The sequence below is a fragment of the Rhopalosiphum maidis genome, chromosome 1 (genome assembly GCF_003676215.2).
Source record: "Rhopalosiphum maidis isolate BTI-1 chromosome 1, ASM367621v3, whole genome shotgun sequence".
NCBI lineage: Eukaryota > Metazoa > Arthropoda > Insecta > Hemiptera > Aphididae > Rhopalosiphum > Rhopalosiphum maidis.
In genome coordinates, this window is record NC_040877.1 from 3,203,545 (window position 1) to 3,228,445 (window position 24,901).

The window sequence follows — 24,901 nt, forward strand, 5'->3', positions numbered from 1 at the left end:
CAATGACGTATGTTTTTTTTATCTGAAAACGCTTATAGTAGAAAAAGGTCCTGGTACCAAATTAGATTTAGTTGATACTTTTGAGATCCAAAAGTAAAAATTTCAAAATCATCGGGAATCGCCAAAAAAAAATATAAATATTTGTTAACATTTGATTATCAAAAAATTTGACAGCTTTCGCTCAAAATCGGTTTTCATCATATACGCTAACATACATCATTAAATTCAAGTTCAACACATCAATTTTAGTTATAAACTCAATAACATAATTAGGTTACACCTACTCTACAACACTAGGATTTTTTTAATTATACACGCGTTTTTAATTATATCATTAATAAGAAATACCTACTCCCTTTAAGTAAGACTAAAAGTATATAGTTAATCTATTATTTTCATAAAGTAATCATATTTATTCTGGGGTAAAATTTAAATCATAACCGTTCGGCCTTCAACCATATTTTACGTAAAAAGAAAAAAATGGTCAATAAAATACATTATTTTAAATCAAGTTGAACAATTATTCGTGCTACTGCTACAATAGTACCTAATTCCACCTATAGCCTACGACTAAAATCAGTTATCTAGGTAATCTAAAATTAGGATATTATACCTATAAAACACAGCATTTATGTGGACTTAAATATTGTACCGGTATCGTTTATACTGCTCATTTTCGCATCAGTTACTCTAGAATTACGACGTTCCAATTTGGATTTGTTTGTACAATTTTAGATTACCCGGGATGGCGTCGGCAACCTCTTAGCTAACACCGGGAAAAAGAGAAGTTCATATTCGATTGGTTGGACACATTTATTAGACCTTCGGCCCACATGGCACGCACCTGGGTTCTGTGGCTTAACGTGTGAGCGTATATTTATAGTCACTCGAGAACTTTCTAACTGACCCAAGAGCATCTAAATATTATTAAATTAATATAAGAAAAACGTTTTTTTTTTCTAAACACATATTTGAGAATTTAACTTCGATTTTTTTGTGTTTGAAACCTTAATAAAAAATGTAATATGTCTTGGGAAATTAAAAATTCAAGTTCGGCAAACAAGTTATTTAATAGACATTATGATATGAACAAAATCTCTTATAATGTAAATTAACCAGAAAAAGAATAAAAAAGTTTAAACAAACGAGTACCTATATTTCTAACGAGTTTGAAAAACTCGAATGCCGTGTTTGAATTTTTGATGTTTTCCAAGAAGTCGTTTACGAAACCAAAATATTATATTTCAAGTCGACACGCCATGCATGTCGAAAGACGTATATACAATTATAATATGCCAGTGGCATCATTTGTGGGATGCAAATGCATCCCATGAACAAAATTATTGTTATTTATTTTGTTTTATACTATAATTTCTATAAAATGATCTACATTTACACAAAAAATGTGTTGAAAAAAATTCATGGAATGACTCGACCATGCGAGTGACTGGTATTTAGATTTTCAATATTGGTTTTGCATTCCATGAAAAAATGTGAAATGACGCCCCTGTAATATGTATTGTATAATGAGCATAATATAATACACAGGATGATCTATTAACATAAGACACTCATTATTTCAAAAAACATAAATGTTTTTGAAAATCTTTCTTTTACATAATTTTAAGTTGTTACAAAATAACAATTTTGAAAAAATATTATATGTCTTACTTGTTTTTTTTGTATCGTTATCATTCCTTAAGGGCTCTTCAACTCTTTTTAATGATAACATACGTTTTCATATTTCAAAAGAGTATTTAGAGTACTTACTTCAATTTGTAAAAGTCAAATTTTGGAATTTAATTAATTTAAATGATAATAATAAAACATAGTAAAAAGTATTTTTTAGAAAATTTTTTTTTACTGAATTAAAATTATATTAAGAAAATATTTTCAAAAACATTAATAGTTTTTGAAGTAATGAGTATATTACGTTAAATGGATCGTCAAGTAAATTATGTATTTATGTATGTGATTAGCGGGGGTTAAAAGTTTAAGGTATTTTCGGTCGGCGGTCGGAAGTGAAAATTAGGAGTGTCGAGGGTTGTTTGTCGAATAATTTTAATGCGCGCTCACACAAACACCTGTGCACATTGCGATATGAATAAGGATTTCTATAGTGAGTACGTTTTCCGCAGATGCAATGTGTTATGCAGTAGATAAACATCGGCGAACAAAAATAAAAATAATAATTATTAATTAGACATTTCTATAGACCACACCTGCAGCAGTGCAGCTTCTATATACATCTATATGAATTCAAATTCAACACATTAATTTTAGGCCGGAACATATGGGACTGTATTTAGAATATTGTCATCTATGTGTGTTTAATGTAATCATTTATACAGTCCATAAACATCACTATATCGCAGTATTATTTCATCCTCAAATCTCAAATGGATATTTTAATAATAAATTAATTAATTAATACAATTTAATAATCAAAAGCCTTTTTTTTATAAATATTCATAAGACAATAGAAATATTCCATGTAGTTTTTTAAGGAATATAATTTTCAACTCAGATATTGATCAAATAATTGTAATATTTTCCCGATAAAATTATGTTAGTTATCTGTTTGTAACATTAACTTTTAACCATACATTTTTTAAAACTATTTTTGTGTGTGTGTACTGTATATATGATCTATAATCAAATCTTTTGCAGTCATGGTTCTGAAATTTAGCACATAGTCAATCCTATATCCTAGGAGCTAGGTGCGCACCTTGAAGCAAATTTTTAAATTTCGTATATTAAAGCCGGGCTCACACAAACATAGCTCACGAAAAACGATTATTTTTTTTAATAGGGTTGTCATCGGTTACTGAAAATAAAATTCCTATATTATAATTTAATTTAATTTTTGACTTATAAGTATTTCATTATATATCTAAATTACTCGAATTAATATGTTAAAAATATTTGTAGTTACATTTAACGGATTTTAAAACAGGATAAATCACTGGCGCTATCTAATTTCTCACGGGCTAAACCGTGTAAGATAAATTAATAGTGTAGGTGTATAGGACATAAGTACTTATTACTTAACAATTATCTTGGTGATATAATTTTGAATTCACTTACAAAAGGTATTTCACCTAGATAGTTATATAACACATATATGATTTATTTTGGGTACCTTTATACATGTATTATGTTTTAATACTGTTGTTTGTTACCTATCATACATAATTATTTAAACAACGGAAGAAAACGTCGCGTATTGCGCCAGAAACGAACCGCAGGAACGCTCGCATACTTGCAGCTCGAGCTTGAGGCCCCGAAAACTTCTTCGGGGCGAATATACATGTCACCCCCACCCACGCACTGACGTATTTTCCTTTACCACACGCCCGCGCGAAACCCACGTCACAACCGCCACCGCCACCTCCTGCAACACTACCTCCACCACCACTGCCGCCGATGAACCACGTTCCCGTTGCCGACGCTCGGCGGCAGCTAGCGGCACATCAACCGCAGGAGTTGCAGCCAAAACTAATAACTCGCAGAAACGATGGCGTCGGCGGTGTGGCGGTGTGTTTATGTGTATGACACAACAGAATTTCGCTAATGGACGTGTCACGAACACTCGGACACGTACTGGGCGGGCAAAGCCGGCGTGGCTTTTGGTGGATGTACATATATATATAATATATTATACACACACACACACACACACACACACATATATATATACAGATGACGAGCGGCGGCTTTTGTGCTTTTTTTAAAAAAAAAACGGTTATATGTACCTACGAATAATACGTATATAACGGTATATACATCTGTATTTTATATACTATAAAACTACGCTTATAAATTTATATTTATATAATCAATATTATGCTTAAATTTATACAATAGTTAGTGTACACGATTTTGGAAATTTTTAAATATTAATATTATAACACATAAATATACCTATTATGTATATTAGTGATTACAGATTTTATTTTTTATCAATTCCTTTTTATATTTAGGTAAATCAAAAATCAAATCCAAAGACGCGGGCTTCTCGTCAACGTCCACTAGCGATTCATCGGGCGAACACTTGCTGAGCCCCACGCACCCGTTACCAACGCGAATCGACGTTGAATCTGAAAGTACGTATTGAGTTTTATGGGACAATGATAAATTATTATTGTAATTTGCATCGCCGATCTAACCTAATAACAGTAATGGGTATATTATATTTTGTATGCTAATATATTATATTCTGTGATACCAATAATTCAGTTATATCCATAGATACACATCGCATTAATTTATTCAATTGATTTTTGTTTTTTTTTTGTTATATAATTGTATTACTTAAAAGCAATTTGCTTTACAATTTTTAAACGTGTTTAAATGTCAACCATGCTTTCAAAAATTATTTGTTGAAGCATTTTTTTCTTCCGGTAATGTCTATATAAATATTAAACAAACAAGTTTTTTACATATAAATTATATAATAATAATTGATGTGAGACTCGTGTATCAACTTCATTGATTATTCTTTACCAGTTTACACCTATTAGTTAAATCTAAAATGCATTTATTAAGGTCTATTATCTTTTTGAATACATTTAATTTAGATATTGGTTCTTTAATCAATTAAATAATGTATAATAAACAATATGTGTACAGCGATACAAGAAAAAAGTTAAAAATTAGAATTTTTTTTAAATATAAATGCAGTATCTTAAGTACACACATATCTAGTTAATTTATAACACTAACTCTAATACTCTATACTACACTATAATTTCATATTAAAGCGTTATTGTATGTACCTTTTAATGGATATATTATATTATTTTTTTAAGTAAATACTGTTAACCCTTATGATGTAACTTTTTGTACTATGACAAGCGTGAGCCGTCGGCCGTGATGTAATTATTTAGTCCAATCTATGTTTAATCTGCCATAAATTTTTTTTTTTGAGGTATCCACAGTTCACATTGGCGTAGGTTTCTCCACATTAAATGACTATCATATAAGTACTAATACAAAAATGAAACTAACATGATCTAATAAATATTAGTATGTTAATTGAGATGTACACTAATCGGGTTGCTAATGTACGAATGCATAAGTGTATTAGTCAAGAAAATTTGTATTATATTATACTAAATTATGTTAGATATAATATATTTTTCTAATTGCCGAGTCTAACTTAGTAGGAATGAATTAAAAACTATAAACCATAAGGTCATTATACTATTTATTATAGTAAACGTTTACTTTTATTGTCGATATAGGTTCGAGTCCACCGTCTGACACGTTCAGGAATCACTCTAAACTCAAAAGGTTTCTGACTACACTGGTGCAATTCAGTGGACAGATATCGTCGCAGACTAGTGAACGAGTTAAGGGTCAGATCTTTACCCTAGTGGTAAGTACTCAAACGATTTACATTTTACGTTTTTCTATGAATTTAGTCTATAAAATAAAATAATCCAAGAAAATTTAAAAAGTATTATACTCCGATATTTAGTTACTATTGTACTTAGACTTCTTAAGTTGCATAATCATAATGTATTATATTCTTAGAATGACTAGATATTTATATGTTGTTATCAATTATTGATGTTTTATATTTTGCTGTATAACTTTGATAAAATACAAATATATTATATTTAAAAATTATACACCTATATGATATTAATGTTTTATTATAATAACTAAGTTATTCATATTATTAGTAAAAAAATAATAATATAGAAACAAGGCAGAAAATTAATACATTTCTTAACTTATTTGTTTTTCTTAAAAATACGACACACAAAGCACTTAGATCTATAGATAAACCGGTATTCGCTTAATTATTTAATGTAATCAAAATATAATTTGTAATATATTTATTCTGTCGCTTATTTTTACAGAATAATTTGATAAGTGTTGAAGAATTTCATCATAATATACAAGAAATGACAAATTTCCCATTACGACCATTTGTACTGCCGTTTTTAAGGACTCACTTACCTTCACTACAACGTGATCTGTTGTTAATGGCTCGTAACAATAAACAGGTAAAGAACATTACAATGATATTAAGTAAATATTAAAACCAAATAAATAATAATAATTATAAATCAAAATATATAATATATAATATATAATTATAATAAGTCATATATTTATAAATGGATGAAATGAACAAAATGATACAAAAATAACAAAATATCTTTTTCTAGTGTTAATAAATTATTATATATTGTATACTTAAGGCTTTCTTTAAAAACGATTCAATGTTAATTAACTTAACATGACCAGAGCAGTTATTTTTATTTTTAAAATTTATTTAGGGATTCTAATTAATTATGGTGAATTTATTTACCCAATGATAAACAATATTTGATGATATTTTATTTATCATTTTAATATTGATAAAAGAAATCGCAGTTTTTAGTAATACAATTTTAAATGAATTGTCTGGAAACTTTTTTCTTATTTTAAAACTTTAACTGTTAGATTTTATTTTCACTAATAAGAAAAAAACAAACTGTGTTTCTCTGTTTTGCTCAAATGGTTTATCTATGTTTTCAAGTTCTGAGAATCCTGCTAAATCATTTGGTAAATAACTTAAACATGCCGGGACGTTTAAGCAAAACTGTTAATCACAGTAACAAAGGTTTATGCTTTTATAATGTGTAAGCCGTCTGTCACGGTTTTTGAAAGTTGCCGGCGGCTGATAGTTACATCGGTAAAACAAATATCGGAGTTGGTAATTTAAAAAGGAATAATTGTTACTTTACTCGTATGTATTATAGTTTTCCATACGAACTTGTATGAGTATACCTGATGTATAATAATATATTTCCCGATGTGATATCTCTCATACAGCTTAAGGTATATTTCAGAATATAAATGAATGATAACTCTATTGCATTATTATGTATTATGTATTAAGTCTTATAAAATATATCAACTTTTGATTTCAAAATCAAAATTGTAATAACAATATGAATAATTTTAAATATATTTTTTCACGTTGAGATTGTTTATGTGACATGTACTAATAATGTGTAAAAAAGTATCGTATGTATATGAATAAAAACATTTAAGTATAATATAACGGTCCAAACAAACAATATTTTGATAGTTCAATAATTGGACATTATTATTAGCTATACATTTAAATATTCAACGTTTTGAAAAATAAATTGAAAACAACTTCTCCTAAATTTATTTCACTTTATTTAAAAAATTGATTTGATTTTATACTTCATAATAATATAATATATTATCCGGGAAACATTAAATGATTTAATTAAGATATAGAGAGCAATATATAATAATCATCTAGTGGACTTCACGGAAGAGCCTCGGAAATGGCATTTTCGATTGCGTGACGGGTCGAGCTGACGAAAATTGCTGTCGTTTTTATAGCGAGATTATATTATTATTATTATAAGACAACGCGATAGCCAAAACCACGAGAGGGTACGAAAAAAAAGAAAAAATACCGTTAAAAATGAACCTCTAATGTGTAGTTGTGTCTCGTCCATTACCGACTTCGCATGTGTTGCAGCAACAGCCGTTGTTCGGGCTACTTCTAATGAATTTCGTCCAAACGGTCAGTGACTTTGCAAGGGGAGTGGGTGCACATGTTCCACGTGCGTCGCTTAAATAACTCCGTAAGCGCAAGCGCAATCCTTATCGTCGTCGGTGCTTAAAACCGTATGCAATTTTCATGTTCGCAAGGACATAAACGAGGTCACTGATGGGTTATTTGTAGTTAGGGGGAAATTATTATAGCTTTTTTTCGTCAACGCAAGGTCAACATTTTTTGTGTTTTCTCGTTCGATTTCTCATTGTATTGGTGCGTGATTGTTATACACTATACCTATCACGCGTATTATTGTACAGTAAACCAACGTAGAAATATTTATTTTTACGAAACTCGGGTTTGGTGGATTTGTACATTTATAACGCCACCGTATAATATCGTATCACGCCAAAATACGTTAAATCATCAAAAACGTCAAGTGCATTCAGGATATAATTTTGAAGCAACAACATAACCTAACCGCCTTAACATTATTTTTATTATAATTAACATTTTGAAACAGATCCCATTCGTTTTGTTTTCATTTGGCATGATATAATAAAAGCTGCATTGGTAAAATAAATTAGGTTTCTCAACTTTAAGTAGGTTTTAGAAAATAACAAATGTTAGATTATTTCTACCATTTAAAGAACGCCTTAAGTGCCAATTTCTTTTTTCTGTAAATTTTTAAGCAGATTATTTTGTTGAAAATGTTGATGTATCTAAAGTAAAATTTGAATGAGTGGATAGTTTCTAATTTATTAAAATCTATATTATAGTAATGATAATAATCCTTAAGAAATCCTTTACAAAATCAAAAATATATTATGTAATAATTGATCTTCTAATTATTACACTCAGACAATTTTTATAAAATATATTACTAGATTAATATTAATAAGTTTTTTAACTGTCATTTTTAATGCCGCAAGCACATGATACCTATAACCTATAGCTTATCAATAGCATCTTAAAATAATATCATAAATTCGTTTTCACGTAATTCGTGAAAATGTTATAACTAGTAGACATAAAACGAAAACAACATTTTATAATTAATTGTTGCAGACATTAAGCCAGTACCTGAAACAGCACGAGAACGCGTATTTAGACCGAGATTCGCAGGCTACCGAACCGTCAGAGATCTTTCACCAAGTGGAGCGAGTCCCTCCGCCGTCCCCTATGCCACGCGAGAACAACAACACCAATGGAAACAACAACAACAGCAACAGCAGCAGTAACAACAACAACGGCATTATTGGAAACGGCCATAAGCGACCTTACCTGTCGGCTGACAGCTACTACGAGACCGGTGGTTACGCGGCCGACCTGGAGTACCAGCAGCCGTGCGTCAAGCGGCCGAATCTCGGCTACGCCATACCGTTCATGTACCATCATCCGCACCTTCATCCGCAGGAACCACCACCACCACCACCACTGCCACCACCTCCATCGCACCCGTACAACATACTGCCATTGCTGCATATACGCGAAGCGGAAGACCATAAAGGTCACGTGGAGGATGAATGGAAGAACATACATGTGGTAAGTACATTCGGCGTAAGTTACATTACACCTTAGTATATGTTTACCAACAGAGTCCTCGTCTTTCTTTCATTAAGATATCTCAGTTTAAATCCAAATAACATATGGTTACACACTAATTATCAATTAATTAAATAAATTTTGTTCATCATAAAAAAATACTATTATATATAAGTTACTACCTTAAACCATTAAAACCATTCTTGTAGTATATCAAATTCTAAGATATAAGAAACAAAAACAAAATTATTGATAAATATCAACAAAAAAAATAACGTAAACACTGAGGATTTGTAGTTTGGAGTTGAAATCAACTTGCGTCCACGCCAAAATTTAGTAAAATGAAAACATAAAATATGAAAAGAGTATTTAGAAAAATATAAACTAAGCAGAGTTACAAATAAATTATTTTTACAAATCTAGTTATTAGTATTTTACTTTGATATTTCTGTTTAGTTTTAGTCCAAAACAATAATATTTAAACACTTCTTCAATATTATGTTTGCACTTGTGGACTGTGGTTATTTTAAAATAAGAACTAAAGAGTTTCAATGTAGTTATATAAAGTTACTGTGAAAACCTATAGTTTCAAACTTTATTGAACAATATATCGTGTAAACGAGTTTCGATAATGTACAAACGCAATATCAAATTCACACCTACGAGGATTGTCGTATCGGCTGTAGAGTATATAATATACGTATTATACAGAATGATTCACTAAGTATGCTCGCCTCCATTTTTAAAGACCTTATTGTAAAATTCTTGAAATTGTTCCGTACTTATTAAGTATTATTAAGTTGTTTCTTATAGCAAAAATAATTTTTACTTTTCAAATGGAAACCCTTATTTTACTGTAAATTATTTAATGGATAATATTTTAAAAACTTTGATATACATAATTTATTTATACATAATAATTATAATAAAATAATTTACGAATAGTGAGATTCTCATTTGAAAACAGAAGTTTGTTACTTTCCATGACACTTATTAAGTAGTTAAGTATAATATAAAAATTTTCAATAATTTAAACATTTCATAAATCAGATTTTGAACAACTACAATATTGATGAAAAAATGGGCCGAGCATTTTTTGGTTAATTACATGCAATCTACATAAAATATTCTATTTATTTTTTATACCCATTGCCCACATATAAAACTGTATGCATGCATAATATACTTGCCAGATCATTAATATTTCAAATTAATGTTTTTCCCGAACGTTTGTTTAATGTAAAAAAACGTCCATGTAAGACAACTTTAATTTATTTTTTAAATGTTGATAGCTCCTCATCTATATGCTAAGGTGGTTTGGTTTTATGTATGGTTTTACATTTAAGACATCTACCTTAACTATCTATATATTTAAAATAAATCGCAGGATAAAAAAAATACATTCCTGTAAATTATAGAACTTCAGAATGCGTTTAGTTTCACATCAATTGACTTTGCAATATTTTTAATGTCATATATATTATTATATATTTTATTTAATACATTAACGTATGCCGAATTATGTAGATGTTGAACTGTATATTAAGTATGGTGGAAAAGACAAAAAAAGCATTGGGAATACTCCAAGAGCGGGGCATGGCCGAGACGAGTTTTCCGGACTGGAATAGAAAGAAGTCGACGGAAGAAATTTTAGCGCAGACAGTACGACATACGGAAGAAAGGATCGAAATCATCAAAAAGAAAGCTGGTAAGAATTATTTTTAAACTCATGAAAAGGGAATTTTAGTTTTCATTCTGTGACGATGGTGTTTGCTTTACGTTCATTTAATAATAAGTATTATTATTTAAGAAATATTGTAATATACTGTCGTTTAATAATTGTCACGTTTTCATTTTCTGTTATTTATTGATTTATGTATATTAAATAAATAATAACTCAGTCAAATCACACTTGTAAACAATTGGATCTTAAATTCGTTTTCTCGAGAACACGAAATGAGTTATAAAATGTATTGAAAAATAGTAAATATGTTATTTATATTTTTGTAGATACCTACTTTTACTGCCTAAACTTGATGTTTCACTATTTTTAATTAAAGTTGCATTTTGAAACATTTTTTTAAACGACAAATTTTCTTTTATTATAAGCGATGTAACATAATACTAATAAAATGATAATATAAACACATCAAATCGGTAGTTTAAAATTTATGATAAATATTAGCTAACATAAAATTCATGTAACGTTTAAAAATAATTTTAATAATTTATTACATAATATAAATTTCGAAAATGGTAATCCAACGTTGTTTTCTATACTCGGTTACTTGTATTCCAAATTTATTAATTGATGATAAATGATAATTATAGACATAAAGAGTGAAAGAAAGATAAAACGGAGAGAGGAAAAGTGCCAGAGCTGAGAATTTTGCCGAGTTAATCGAGTATTTGATTTTATTGTCTATATAGGTGTTGCATTGTGTAAGCAATATGGGTTTGATGGTGAGTGCTGTTCCACAACTGGTGCACGGTAAACGTTAGCTTCTCTTTTGCCATTAGGTATCGAAGCATTGGCCAAGCGATAGCTTACGTTGCGTATATCGATTTGTTATTTATTACTTTGTTGTAAAACATTATTATTAACATAATATTTTGAATATAACCCGACACGCGTTTTATACATAAATAATTTTAAAAAAAATGTATAATCTTATAAATTAAATATTATAAATTACAAAAGAAAATAATTTTATATCGATTATTATAATAGATCCATAAATAAATCAATGTTCTTTGAATAATTATTATTTATATTATAACTATTTTTATTATATATAACAACCGATAATATTTCATAACGATAAATACGTGTTAAACTCATCATACCTTATAAGTTTATTATGTAAATATAAAATAAATATATATATTTCGTTCTTTTTGTCAAATAAAATAAAATAACTATATAAATAATGTTTATTATATAAATTATGAATTTTGTAAATATAAAAACTATTGGTACGTAGAATAATTTATATATAATATAATTGTACCTAAATAATAATATAGTGTTAAAATAAAGTTGACATACAGTTAATATAGAAAAATGTTTATGTCAATTTGTGTATAAATTATTCATTTATTTTGTTTTATTATAGTTGTTTTAATATGAAAAACAGCTTAATGTTATTATGGTTAATAATATTAAAACATATACACACATCAAGTACAGTATAAATACGATATTGATACGTGTAAAACAAACAACAATTTAACCTACATAGAACTATATTTATAGGTTTAAATTCGAATACACATAATAGAATTTACAAATAAATCAATAAAAAAAAAATTGTTGTAATTCATTTGGTAGTTAAATGCATATAACACGTATGCACAATTGCTAGTTTTCGGTGTTGTTATAAGAAAAACATAATAAGTTCGAATTGCCATCAATCGAATGTTGTTGTTCACCTAAGAACTTTTATTCGTTGACACGTTTTGCTTAATTTTACTTATCCCGTATCCGATATATTTTGTTAATTATTATTTGCTAGGCTTAAAGCTATAAATTATGAAGTGTTAATTATAAAATGAATACTTCATTTATTATTATAATACTATTTTGACTTTCGATACAATAATTTCGTTAAACTAGTTTAGTAAAACTACAAAATTATTTAAATATTTTTGTGAGACTTCTTTATTTAAATTTAAATTTTATACATATAACATGTACTTGTTATTTATTACGATTTAAAAAATGTAACTATGCATTTTCGATATTTATAATTGTTTTACAAGCAATTAATAAGGAACTATATTATATATATAAATTTCAAGCTTTTTTTTATTTTCAGACAAAAATTGAATAGTATATAAATAAAAAAAATAACCAAAAATAGAAAATATATTTTAAAATATCTATAATTAGAACAAAAAGAGTCTTGAACCTTAAGTACTAAATCTGATTTTTTACTAGATACTATACCCTTAAAATGGAAAATTCGTGTATTTTTACTAATCCAAAAGCTGACAAATAACACAAAACAAAATATATAAATCAAAAAAACACACATATTTGTAAGACCAACTGTATTGGACCAATACATTTATCGCTCAACTCAGAATCTGAAATACAGTTTTGACATGAAATAATATAATTTGGAGGTATAATACGTATTATATCTTACGTAAAATATTATGATTAAAAACTTAATTATTCACATATTATTATATAAATATTGTGCGAATATCATTCGTTTTCTATATAACTTAACAAACGTACAAATTATTCATTAAACTACATTTTATATTCAACTATACAACCAATATTGATTCCATTTATACAAAGATTTCAAGAATATTAAAAACATCATTATTCAAGGTAAACGGTTTATTTGTACTTTGTACCGCATGGAATTCAGAAAAATATTTGTACGCCTACATTATTAATTATTATTATTTACGTGTATGTGTTTATAAGTTTCACAATAATAATTATTAATTTTATCAATATTTTTTTAAATTGATTGTTTTACTAACATTTTTCATATTATTTTTATGAGCAAAATTATTGTTATTTGTTCAAGTAGGCTACATTTACATTAAATACATATTATATATCTGTAATGAATCCACGTAAAAGCGCTGCAAGTTTATCGGTCAAAACTACAAATAATTGTCATGCACCAATCGCCATTGCCCTTACTAAAAATGACTAATTAACTTTATGAAGTGGATAAAAAAATTAAAAAAAATACCAACATCTGCATTTTATAATTCACTAAGAAAAAAATCAATATTCATTTGAATTATAGTATGCGTATGCGTCGTAGAAATTAACTTTGTGTTGGAGAAATGAAATCCACATATTTTAATATCTACTTAACTTAACGATTTATGTGACGTTATGATTATTTTTTTTTTCGTTTTATTTTTCAGAGGACTCTATGAATGAGATACGACATCAGGCTATGATAGAGTTGCAAAAGCTCGTGTTGGCCGCCGAAAACAAAATGATCGAATTGGTGGCTACGGAAAGAACGAAAATGAGCAATAACTGCAGGAGTTCAGGCACAGCCAGTCTACAGATATCGCCATCGCTGATTTCGCAATATAACGTAAGTCAAATGATGGTCACGTGAGATTTTTCAAAATTCAGTGAAACCATGTGTGAAGTATGAGTTTAGACTTCAGATGACATACGGTAATGCGCTTATAATAATATTGTTTATCGCCTGAATGACGTACACCCCATTTTTGTTTCTGTAAGACTAAAATGTATGAATTATATTACTATTTCACGAAAAGCATAATGATATACTCATAATAGTCTTTACAAAAAACATTTTTCGAAGAAAATATTTATCCATGGTGATTGTTGAAGACAAGTAAATCAAAATTTATTGTTAATATCTCACCACCAGAAACTACTCATGTATCACTATTATTTTGATAATATTTCATTCATCTTATTCCAAAGATATCTATATATATTAGCTGATTATTAATTCAGATATGTCATATACGTATGCACAGCACTTTATACTATTACTATGCTAACCTAAGCCTAACCAAATTATTAGGATTTAAATTTTTCGTCACTCATAGCATTTAGACTTTTCGATATTGTGTCTTATCGGGATTATTAAACGTATCAAACTTTTATCGCGGACAATATACCTACATATTACACTCGCTGCGGTCTATATATAGATATTTATTTTAATTGATGTGCTCGAAAAGTGTGATTATAAAACGAAAACTGTCTTAAAAACGAATCTTTTTACCTTACCAACACCAGCTGTGTACACTGTGTATATAACAATAATAATAATAATAAATAGTGTTCGCTACCTACTTGGGTATATAAAGGTACGTGTTTGGTACACATAAATGTTACGCTGCAGCTGTGTGCTATGCATCGCGCGTGTTTGACAAACGTTTGAACAAATAAACAATAAACAACGACACTTACGAAACTCGTGGTGTATAACATACATTAGGTTAGGTTATACAAAAAAATATGATTGCAAGTTTTCTTCGAATTTTAATTTGTTTTTGTAATCATTTTAACTGTGATTCTAAAATTTTTAAATATACTTGAAAAATATAGTATTTTAATTTTTTAAGACTTTTTATGTTACTTACATAGTGTTTCGTGGCGATACATACTTGTATTTTTAAAATGATACCCCTCCCCCACGCTTTATGTAAATTAGTTAGTGGATCATGATTATTCTATTTAATTCGAAAATCGAACAAATAATTTTTCAGTTAGGTTTTGTAATACGTATATGTTATTACTTAAATGTATATATCAAAGATAATAATTCTTAACAATTTTAAATAAATATAATATCGATTCTAGTATTTATTATACTTATATAATGTATAATTTAATAAATTATAAATACTAATAAATTAGTATAAAATATGAATCACTAAAATTTTCAAATCACCTTTGCCCCGTATATCTTTCAAACTCTTTATCGTGGCCGTGGACCTATTTTCCTTAAAAAGTTAAATCGTTAAAAAACTACTCATTCAAACTTTAATTTTAGTAGGTTTTTAGAAAAACCATTCACTAAAAGATTCACGGTTAAAAATTATTTACATTAACCTAACCTAAGGAAGGTTCTTTCAAGAATACTGACAACGAATCTCAAGAATTTGAAATTATGATCTTGAGTATATTTAAAAATTCCAAAAATTATATTTTGAATAACTACACTATTGGAGAATAAAAAGGAGATAAGCATACTTGAAATACCATGAATCACCCTGTATAATATACCAGACGAAACTTCAACCCTCTAATAAATTTCTATTGCATATACCGTTTCAAAATATTATTGTAATATTGTGCAGATCTCCGTTACACATGCCATGCACCATGTATGTATATATTTGTTTATGTGTGTGTGTATGTGTATGTGTGTAAGTATTTATCCTACCGCATTGTTACCATCTGGTCCGCAGTCGCACATGCAGACTCCTCTCAATCTTTCAATATACAGGGCGTGTTGCCGCGTGTTTTCTAGTTTTATCGCAACATAAACTATATAGCTTAACACGTGGGAAAACGGGAAAGCTCATTGCATCATTCTGTACATATTTACACACACACGTATATCATACGTAAACTCGTAATATTATAATGTAGTGTATGTGACGGACGACGGTGCGAGTAAACGCAAACCGCTAGCTGCTACGCTGGCCGACACACTGCACGTGGAACCCTAAAATAAACTTTTTATCATTATTATTATTTCGTTTTATTTTTGTTTGTAGTAATATCCAATAAAATCGGTGATATCGGTTACGATGTATTATAGGTATACACCAAATGAATTTTATTAAAACGATTCATAACAGCAGATTGTATCATACGTATACTATCTTATATTTTGTTACATAACTTGCGTAGTTGCGTGTGTGTAATACTACGCATCGTAATAGTAAATTATATGATTTATTGCAAGACGTAATAATATATTATAATTGATATGTATAGTTACTTTAGGTATGTAGGATTGGAGTGTAATACACTTAGAACAGAAAGAAAGTTATCAATGAATTTCACGATTAGCTGATTCGCCGGTCAGTTCTGATTTGATTAAAACACGCTTTAAATGATTCAGATTGGCTTATTGAGCAAGCGCAGTGAAAACCAATGTCAAAAATCAATTTAAGCAGATCTCCAAATATATAACCGATACAACCGATTTAACAAAAAAACCAAGTTATATACTTTGATCAATTTAATTATTACAAGCTCAAATACAATAAATACGATTATACTAAATATGCATAAAACTCAATATATGCAAAAACATGCAAAATAAAAATAGTACCATTTTCATTTAGAATAATATAAATTGTGGACATTACTCACTAAAACTCTATTTGGAAAAATCAAAAAAAAAAAAAAACATGCTGTGCAATGTGGATATATATCCTAACTCTGAACATAATGTTTCATCAAAACCTTTCAAGCAATATAGACGTGAGTTTTTCCATTATTACGTCCAAATAATGATTATCAAAAAATCCTATTTCAACGTACCAAAGCTAATTTGTATAGGTTTTTATCTAGTTATAATAGTAATATTTTTGAACAACCATAACAACCTAACTTTATCTGTAAATAATATATTATGTACAACGTTATCTCTTACAAAGACAACATATATTTATTGCATTTTGACTGTGTGAATCGTGTGACTTACGTTAGTGCTGCAGCGATTGACCGTATAAATCTCTCAATAGAAAAACGTACACTATAACATTGTTATAAAATAATATATCAGACAATTTTTTTATCATTTTATCAATTAATAATAAAAAACTATTAACACTTTTGAGAATATTTATTTTGAATAGTTTTAAATGATTAAAAACCTTTTTTTTTTAATTTTATGTTTTATATCTATAATTTTTTTTAATTTTTGTACTTTTTGTGCAATAATTTAAAAATGCATACATTTAAAAGTAAATATTCTTAAAAAGTGTAAAACAATAAAAATAAAAAATTATTATTATTTTATTACTTCAATAATATACTATCTCATTATTAACGAAGCATGTTAGTTTTTACAATATATTTCAATATATTTGATCACGCGGCGTTATAGATAGGCAAATCAGATACACCATTGCTTTGAATACTCGTAACTCATAAGTACTTATATGGGGCTTGACCGCTCATGGATTATGATTATGGTATTATTTATAAAAAATATTACGTTATTATAAAAAACATAAAAAGTAGTACTGCTTTGGGATCGTTTGAATTCATAAAATATATATAAATATAAATATTAAAATGTACAATGTAATAATATTTTGTCATGGATTATAGTTTTGTAGTCTCCTCGGGGAGGATTTAAGTATGTGGTAGGCCCTTGAGTAGATTATAATATAGGGATCCCGAATAAATAAATAGAACAAAACATTTTTTGAATATTAAATAACATAAAATATTTTCAACTTGTTACTAACTTAACTTATTTAATAATTAATTATACGAATAATCGAATTGGGTAAGTAATATCACATTGAGTTGTTTTATAAAAAAGGATTTCCTAAACATTGTTGTGACTGAAATTAATAATAAAAATAATTGTGTTTAGTAATGATTAAATTCAAATGCCTGACATTTTACTTGATTTATAATCACAAATGATGGATCAAAACCTTTTTATCCAAATTCTAGAACACCGCTCATTTATTCGAATACATATACATTATTTTCAAAATTTTTATCAAAATAAAATTTAAGTTTATACAAATTTGGAACGCGTATAGACATATTTTTGTCCCATAGTATAGTGTAGTATCTCTTTAAGTCTCCAGTGTCTGTATACTATTATATTATAATACATATGTAATAACGAAGAGTGTGTGTATTATGTGCAGAGCTGTTGGAATTGCGGCCGAAAGGCGAACGAGACGTGCAGCGGGTGCAACACGGCGCAGTATTGCAGTTCGTTCTGTCAGCATAAAGACTGGGAGACACACCACCAGACATGCTGTGTGCACTCGGCCGCTGCGGCCACCGCCACTACCACAGTCGATGCGGCCTCGTCACCGGGTAAGAAACAACAACAACCGCCGCCGCCGCCGCCGCCGTCATCATCCACAACCGCAGCTTCGTCATCGTCGGCTGCAGACGATCTATCTACAAATCGAGCGCAATCGACGGCAGCGGCCACACCATCATTGTCGTCGTCGTCGTCGTCGTTACTTAAGACAGACGAATATGCGTCGCAGCAGTCATCGGTTGCCACAGCCACTGCCACTGCGACGACGACCACCGTCACGGCGACTACGACCACGTCGACTACCACGACAACGACGGCCGTCAGCTCGAAACAACAACAGCAACAATAGCAACTCGGCGGCGGTGACGTAGACGACGACGCCGACGATGACTGTGACCCAGCCGCCGGACCCGCCGCCTCCCGCCGCCGTCAACGTCGCCGCCATTATCACCGCCAAAACATGCACCGCAGACGAGTCGAAGCAGGTCTTCTGGCCTGCAGCACTACCAGTCTCGTACCGCGGGAATACTATCAATAGGGAATTAAAAAACGATGATCGGAGTTTAGACATCAAACTATGTATAGGGGGTGCCATAAAAAAACAGATAGATTTTGAAAATCAAAAAAACCTCAAAATATTGGTATTGTATTTATAAGATGTTTTAACATCGAAATGAATGCAGTATCGTGAACACGATATCGTCCATATGCTAGCCATTTTCACGCAGCTACACTTGGTTAGGCATTTTGTGAAGTTTAAGAACACTCGTGCAGAAATCATCTCACAATTTGAATGTTACAATGACTGGTTTTGCTATAGTTCGACAAAAATATCTCTACTACGAACACGCGGTGTTCCTTGGATAAAGACATGATGATAACGGAAACTGTTTGGGTCTACCTCTACCAACAAAATAGTCACAGTCCCTCTACCCCCTACCCATCAACGAGTAACACCTGGTTAAAATTCATCCGTTTATTATATAGCACACATTGTATGTGTTGTTATGCACGTAATACGCTTATCAAACCCATATAGCTTTCGTGTACTTTGCTTTCTTGCACATTTACTAATATATATCGTTTAAACGGTTCGAAGGTATATAGTTCTATTGAAACAATTTTTTCGAATGAAAAAAAATTAAATCTTTTACGATTTTAACTGTGATGTATTTTCCGAGTTTTATCCTTGGAATAGTTTATTGTCGACCTTTCATCTAGATATGTCGAATTCCACTTAAAACTTTTAATGAATACAATATTAACGATCAATTATTATATACTCGATTTTTACTTTATCTCACCCTGATTTGTCAAATTCTTCAGAATAAAATTTGAAAGTATAAGATTTACGATTTTATTTCTAAAAATTGTATTGGATTTAAAAATAACACTATACTAGATAAAGATAGTCTTATAAGTTATTATCTTCTAAATAATATAGTATAGGCACATTAGACACACTATAAGTATAGAATAGGTAGATGTTATAAATTATAATACTGTATAAAATTGTATAAGTTCAAAAAGTGCTCTACACGATTTTTTTTACAATTTAATAATAATATTTTGTTTTACATAACCACTTTTAAGCTTAATTTTATCTATTTTAAATGTTCAAGCCATGCATGTCCGCGGTATCGCCGCATTTTATCTATAAGACGATTTTTTTGTAACGTCATAATATGCTACATATACGGGATGAAATATTCAATATAATACTATTATTATTTTAGAAACATTAAACAAAATACTTATGTTACATGATTTCAAGTCAGCTTTTCGGTCCCACCACACGTATATTGCTCAACTATATTCTTTTGCTTTAATTGTTACCACTATGTTTGAATCATCTATCCTTATTATTTCTTCGTTCTAATCTCATGTGTTTTTGTTTCTTTTGGGGCCTAAATCTTGCAACTCCTTTCTTTCAAATTTTGCTTAGCTCTGTTTATCGGTTTTTGTAGCCCATGTCTTACGTGCATATAGCGTTATTAACATATAGTACTCAGTTATTTTCGTTTCTAAAAATTTGAAGTATTGGATATGTATTATTATTTATATTTACATTGTACACTGTACGGCTGATTACGGCCAATTTTGTAATGGTTCAAAGGATTTTGCGATCGGCCGTATACTTTGCGTAATTTAGGACTAAAGATATATTATAAACGTAATCAGCTGTAAACAGTAATGACACTGTGAACTGTTTTATTAGTGATGTCAATATGTCATAATCATAAATGCTATTGTTTTAACCAGGGAGGATTTAGTTCGTTTATTTGAATACTTTTTTTTTACTTCTATCGTTATTGTTGACGACATTTTCGTAAAACTTAATTGTATGTACATGTACACAAATACATTATTACTTATTAAGCATGTATTATAGTATTATACTAATATTAGAAGAAAAATGTTATTTATTTTCTTAGTCGATCTAAAATCTAGGATAAACATCACCGTACTTATAAACTCGTAACAGAAAAAAATGGTTAATTATATTGTAATACAATTAATAATTCTACGCTCTACGCACACACTGTAAATGAGAATATTTAAATAATTATTTAGGTAGATAAATTTGTGTATTAGGACTATATGCGGTCACATATGGCATTTAATAATATATCATTAGCGTTTTTTAATCGTATACTCGTAATACTTGATAATAATTGTTATGAATGTTATGATCATTATTATTGTTGTTAAAATTCTTCAACCGTTTGAACTTAAAACATCACTAGTCACTACTGCCGATTGATGGACATTTTGTATAAAATATAATATATTATACTCGACGGTCTCGACGCGTCATACATAAACAAAACAAATCTCACTCATGCTCATTTAAATCTACTATAATTATTATAGTATATTGTATGTATAATGACATAATGTACAGTACCTAGTACCTTATATAAATTTAAAATAAATTGAAACTACATATTACCTACTTGTTGAATAATAATATTTGTACAATTGTACCAACATTGTGATCTCAGTTACAGTCTCATTTTAAGTACCTAAATAGTATAATATACTCTAAAACTTTTACAAAGCTATCTTCTTGACGATGATAAATCATTTAAAACTAATTTGACAATTTCTGTATAATGTATCAGATGCGTACACCGTATACGTAAATGGAAACTGGGTTTAATCGAGGCTGTGCATAAAATATAAAATTACATTATAATTTAGTAGCTAGTCGCTTTCGAGCGCTACATTTTGACCTCCAAAAGTTGTTTGCATGCACGGCCTGACTTGGTCCATAACATTTTAAAAATCTATCCGACCAGGCCAAAATTATAAATAATACCTTTATTACTCTAATATACCTAAATAAAATGTAATCCCTAATAGCCCAGTTTTAAAATATGTTTGTGGTAATACAACGATATTAGTCTATGATGTATGTTTATACAAAAATAATGTAAACTTGAATTCACGAGAGCGTGTATAATACGCTATACTAAATGTCTAAATAGGTATGTTAATTTCTAATTGCATACAATAAACTTCGTAAGTATTTAATACATATCCAAGCCAATAAAGTACTTACAACATTATCAGAATATAAAATAGGTATGACATTACTTATATTCTGTACTTCTATATACGTATAAAAATGTAGGCAACAACCTTTTTTATGATCATTTGTTGGTTTTTAACGTTGTATCTCTAATATTTTAACAAAGAACAAACCGTTTAGAGCATTGAATTTCTAAACGTAAAATATCGAATTAGATAATTATTTAAAAAAAACTTTAAAAAAAACCATATCTTTAATACCTATTACCTTATTTTATAAAATCTAATAATTGTATTATTTTGTCGACTAAAATCTTGTACAGCGCGCACAGATAAGATATAACATAAGTGCTTTTAACTTTGTATAATTTATACTTTTGACGTAAGGCATAGGTTACGCATAACAGTTTATTATCTAGCATTCTAGCACACAAATATTGTGTATGGTATATAGAAGATAATAATATTCGTTTCGTAAATAATATGCCTGTACCTATATTGTATATCTTCGGGGCTAGAGCCTGGAATTAAGTTTATTTGCACCTGGTAGGTGCAAAGAAAATCTATAAAATGTAATAATATTATGTTGCTACTTCTCAAAATTTGACACCCCTATAATATTTCGGTCTAAAAATAAAATTGTGCTTCCAAGTCACCGTTATAATAAATAGTTATAAAATAATCTATTTCTATTGCAGTGACATATGACACACACACACATATATATTTATATATATGACTATATATAGAACAATTATCATAGTATCTACATATTTATATGGTATAATATAATATAACGGTGTATAAAAAAAGGTATATGCTAGTATAGTAATATGAACTTACTCACTCTTACTTAATACTAAAATCTTTCCATTTTATGTTTCGCAGCTAATAGGTTTAGAAATTTGTGTTATTTAATAGTATTACCTATTATTATGTATTATTACTTATTTTTATAAATTACCTAGTCGTTGATCTCGTTTTTGAGCTTTTTTCTCGCATTTATTGTAATTTCTATTGAACAATACATAACAACGGCACTGTTATTTCATAGTCTAGTCAATTTTGTTGTCGACCCGTACGGACTACGGGAAATTATTAAAACAACAAAATACACACACCATATTTTTTTTTTTTGTTTTTTTTTTTCAATACTGTAAATATAAAATATTACTTTAGTTGTAACAATGTAACATAACAATATTATGCAATTATTATTAGTGTTTATTGCTAATAAACGATATTCATCAATATTATATAATATGTGTATAATGAATTTGTACACATAGGTTCATTGCTGTGTATCATCGTAACACCTGCACTGTACATCGCTGTATTGTTAATACTCGCTTACCTATACAAGTGCCCTGTCGATTACTTTCCATCTGGCATTGGCAGTTCTTGATGACTTTATAAGGGCCACGAGGACACAGAGTTTCAGGTGCTGTTTCCGTGTCATGCAATAATAGTTTGCACTAGTGTTTTTTTTTTAAATTTGACTTTACAATAACCTTGAAATAAGACCAATATTTTCCTAATTATTTTTAAATAACTATTAATTTAAGTAGACGTTATTCTGATAGGCTTTAAAGTAATTTGATTTAAAATTTAAATTAGTTTTTCATTTGAAAAACAATTTTTATTTTATCAAATAGTTACATAATAATATTGTACGTATCGTGTATTAAAATATACGTGTGGTTAGGTGGAGACTTCACTAGTTACTTATTTTAGAATTATCTCGTTCGAATAATACTAGCTAAAAACTTTGAAAAATAGTAAAAACCAACCACTAAATTAGGTTCTGGAACAGTATACAAATATACAATTATAACAACGGACAATATTGTCGCACAAGTTTATTTCTTTTAAAACATTTTGATAGATCTAACTAATTTTATGCATGTCAAAAGGAATAATAAATAACAATTTTTGATTTTTTTTTTTAGACTGAAAAGACTTCTTTGATTAAATCAATAAACAAACATTAAAGTTATTAGAATATATATATTATATATAGTCTCTATTTTGCTCACAGCTTTCTATTGAATATAACTTTATAATACACAAATATATTGCTTATATTGGTGTTTATAAATCGATTAAAATGGTATTTTCATTCAAATATTTAAGAGTGATAATAGATTTTAATCTAAAATGGCCTAGACTCTAAATGTGTAACTAATGTTAAAAATAAAATTCGGAGATTAGCTATTTTATTTCGCAAAATATATTTTAAAACAAGTATACATTAAGGATTCAATAGCAATGATTATTATTTATTATTAGCCTATAGGATAACATTTACATACTATTATATGAATTACAATACTAGAAAAAAACATTCAACACTATTATATAGTATGTACACTAAATATAACGTGCTGAGGAGGTACTAATAGAACAGAAATTTCTAAAGTACCTATATATAATGCCAAAAATTAAATTATAATATAATAATAATTATTATTTTTTTATATTTTTAATTTTTTAATTGTTTAAATTTCAGTTAACATACCAACTTAACAGAAGAATTATTTAATAGCCAAAAAATGTATTTCAGTTGAAGTAGATTTTTTTCTATCAGATCATGGTTCAAGATTAAGAGCCAAGTAGGCTAATAAATAATTGTCAATAGTTTATAGTTTAACAAATTTAAACTACCTACCTATTTAAGAAACTATTTAAAATTTATAAAAATATGTTACCATTATCTCCAGCGTTGTTACAATATTTCCCTGTATAATACATACAATTGCAAGAATTTCTTGTATATTAA

The 24,901-nt window shown here is 28.6% G+C and overlaps 1 protein-coding gene across 2 annotated transcripts in view; it reads left to right on the forward strand.

Annotated features, from left to right (window-relative positions):
* LOC113548977 (protein CBFA2T1) overlaps positions 1-23,293 on the forward strand; it is a 44,766-nt gene extending 21,473 nt beyond the window's left edge. For both annotated transcript variants that reach the window (XM_026950102.1, XM_026950101.1), the window contains exons 3-9: positions 3,984-4,106; positions 5,247-5,380; positions 5,871-6,017; positions 8,606-9,082; positions 10,610-10,790; positions 13,985-14,163; positions 18,464-23,293. In XM_026950102.1, coding sequence (XP_026805903.1) covers positions 3,984-4,106; positions 5,247-5,380; positions 5,871-6,017; positions 8,606-9,082; positions 10,610-10,790; positions 13,985-14,163; positions 18,464-18,937 — 1,715 coding nt within the window. In that variant the 3' untranslated portion in view covers positions 18,938-23,293. The remainder of the gene's footprint in view (positions 1-3,983; positions 4,107-5,246; positions 5,381-5,870; positions 6,018-8,605; positions 9,083-10,609; positions 10,791-13,984; positions 14,164-18,463) is intronic.
* The last annotated feature ends 1,608 nt before the right edge of the window (positions 23,294-24,901 follow it).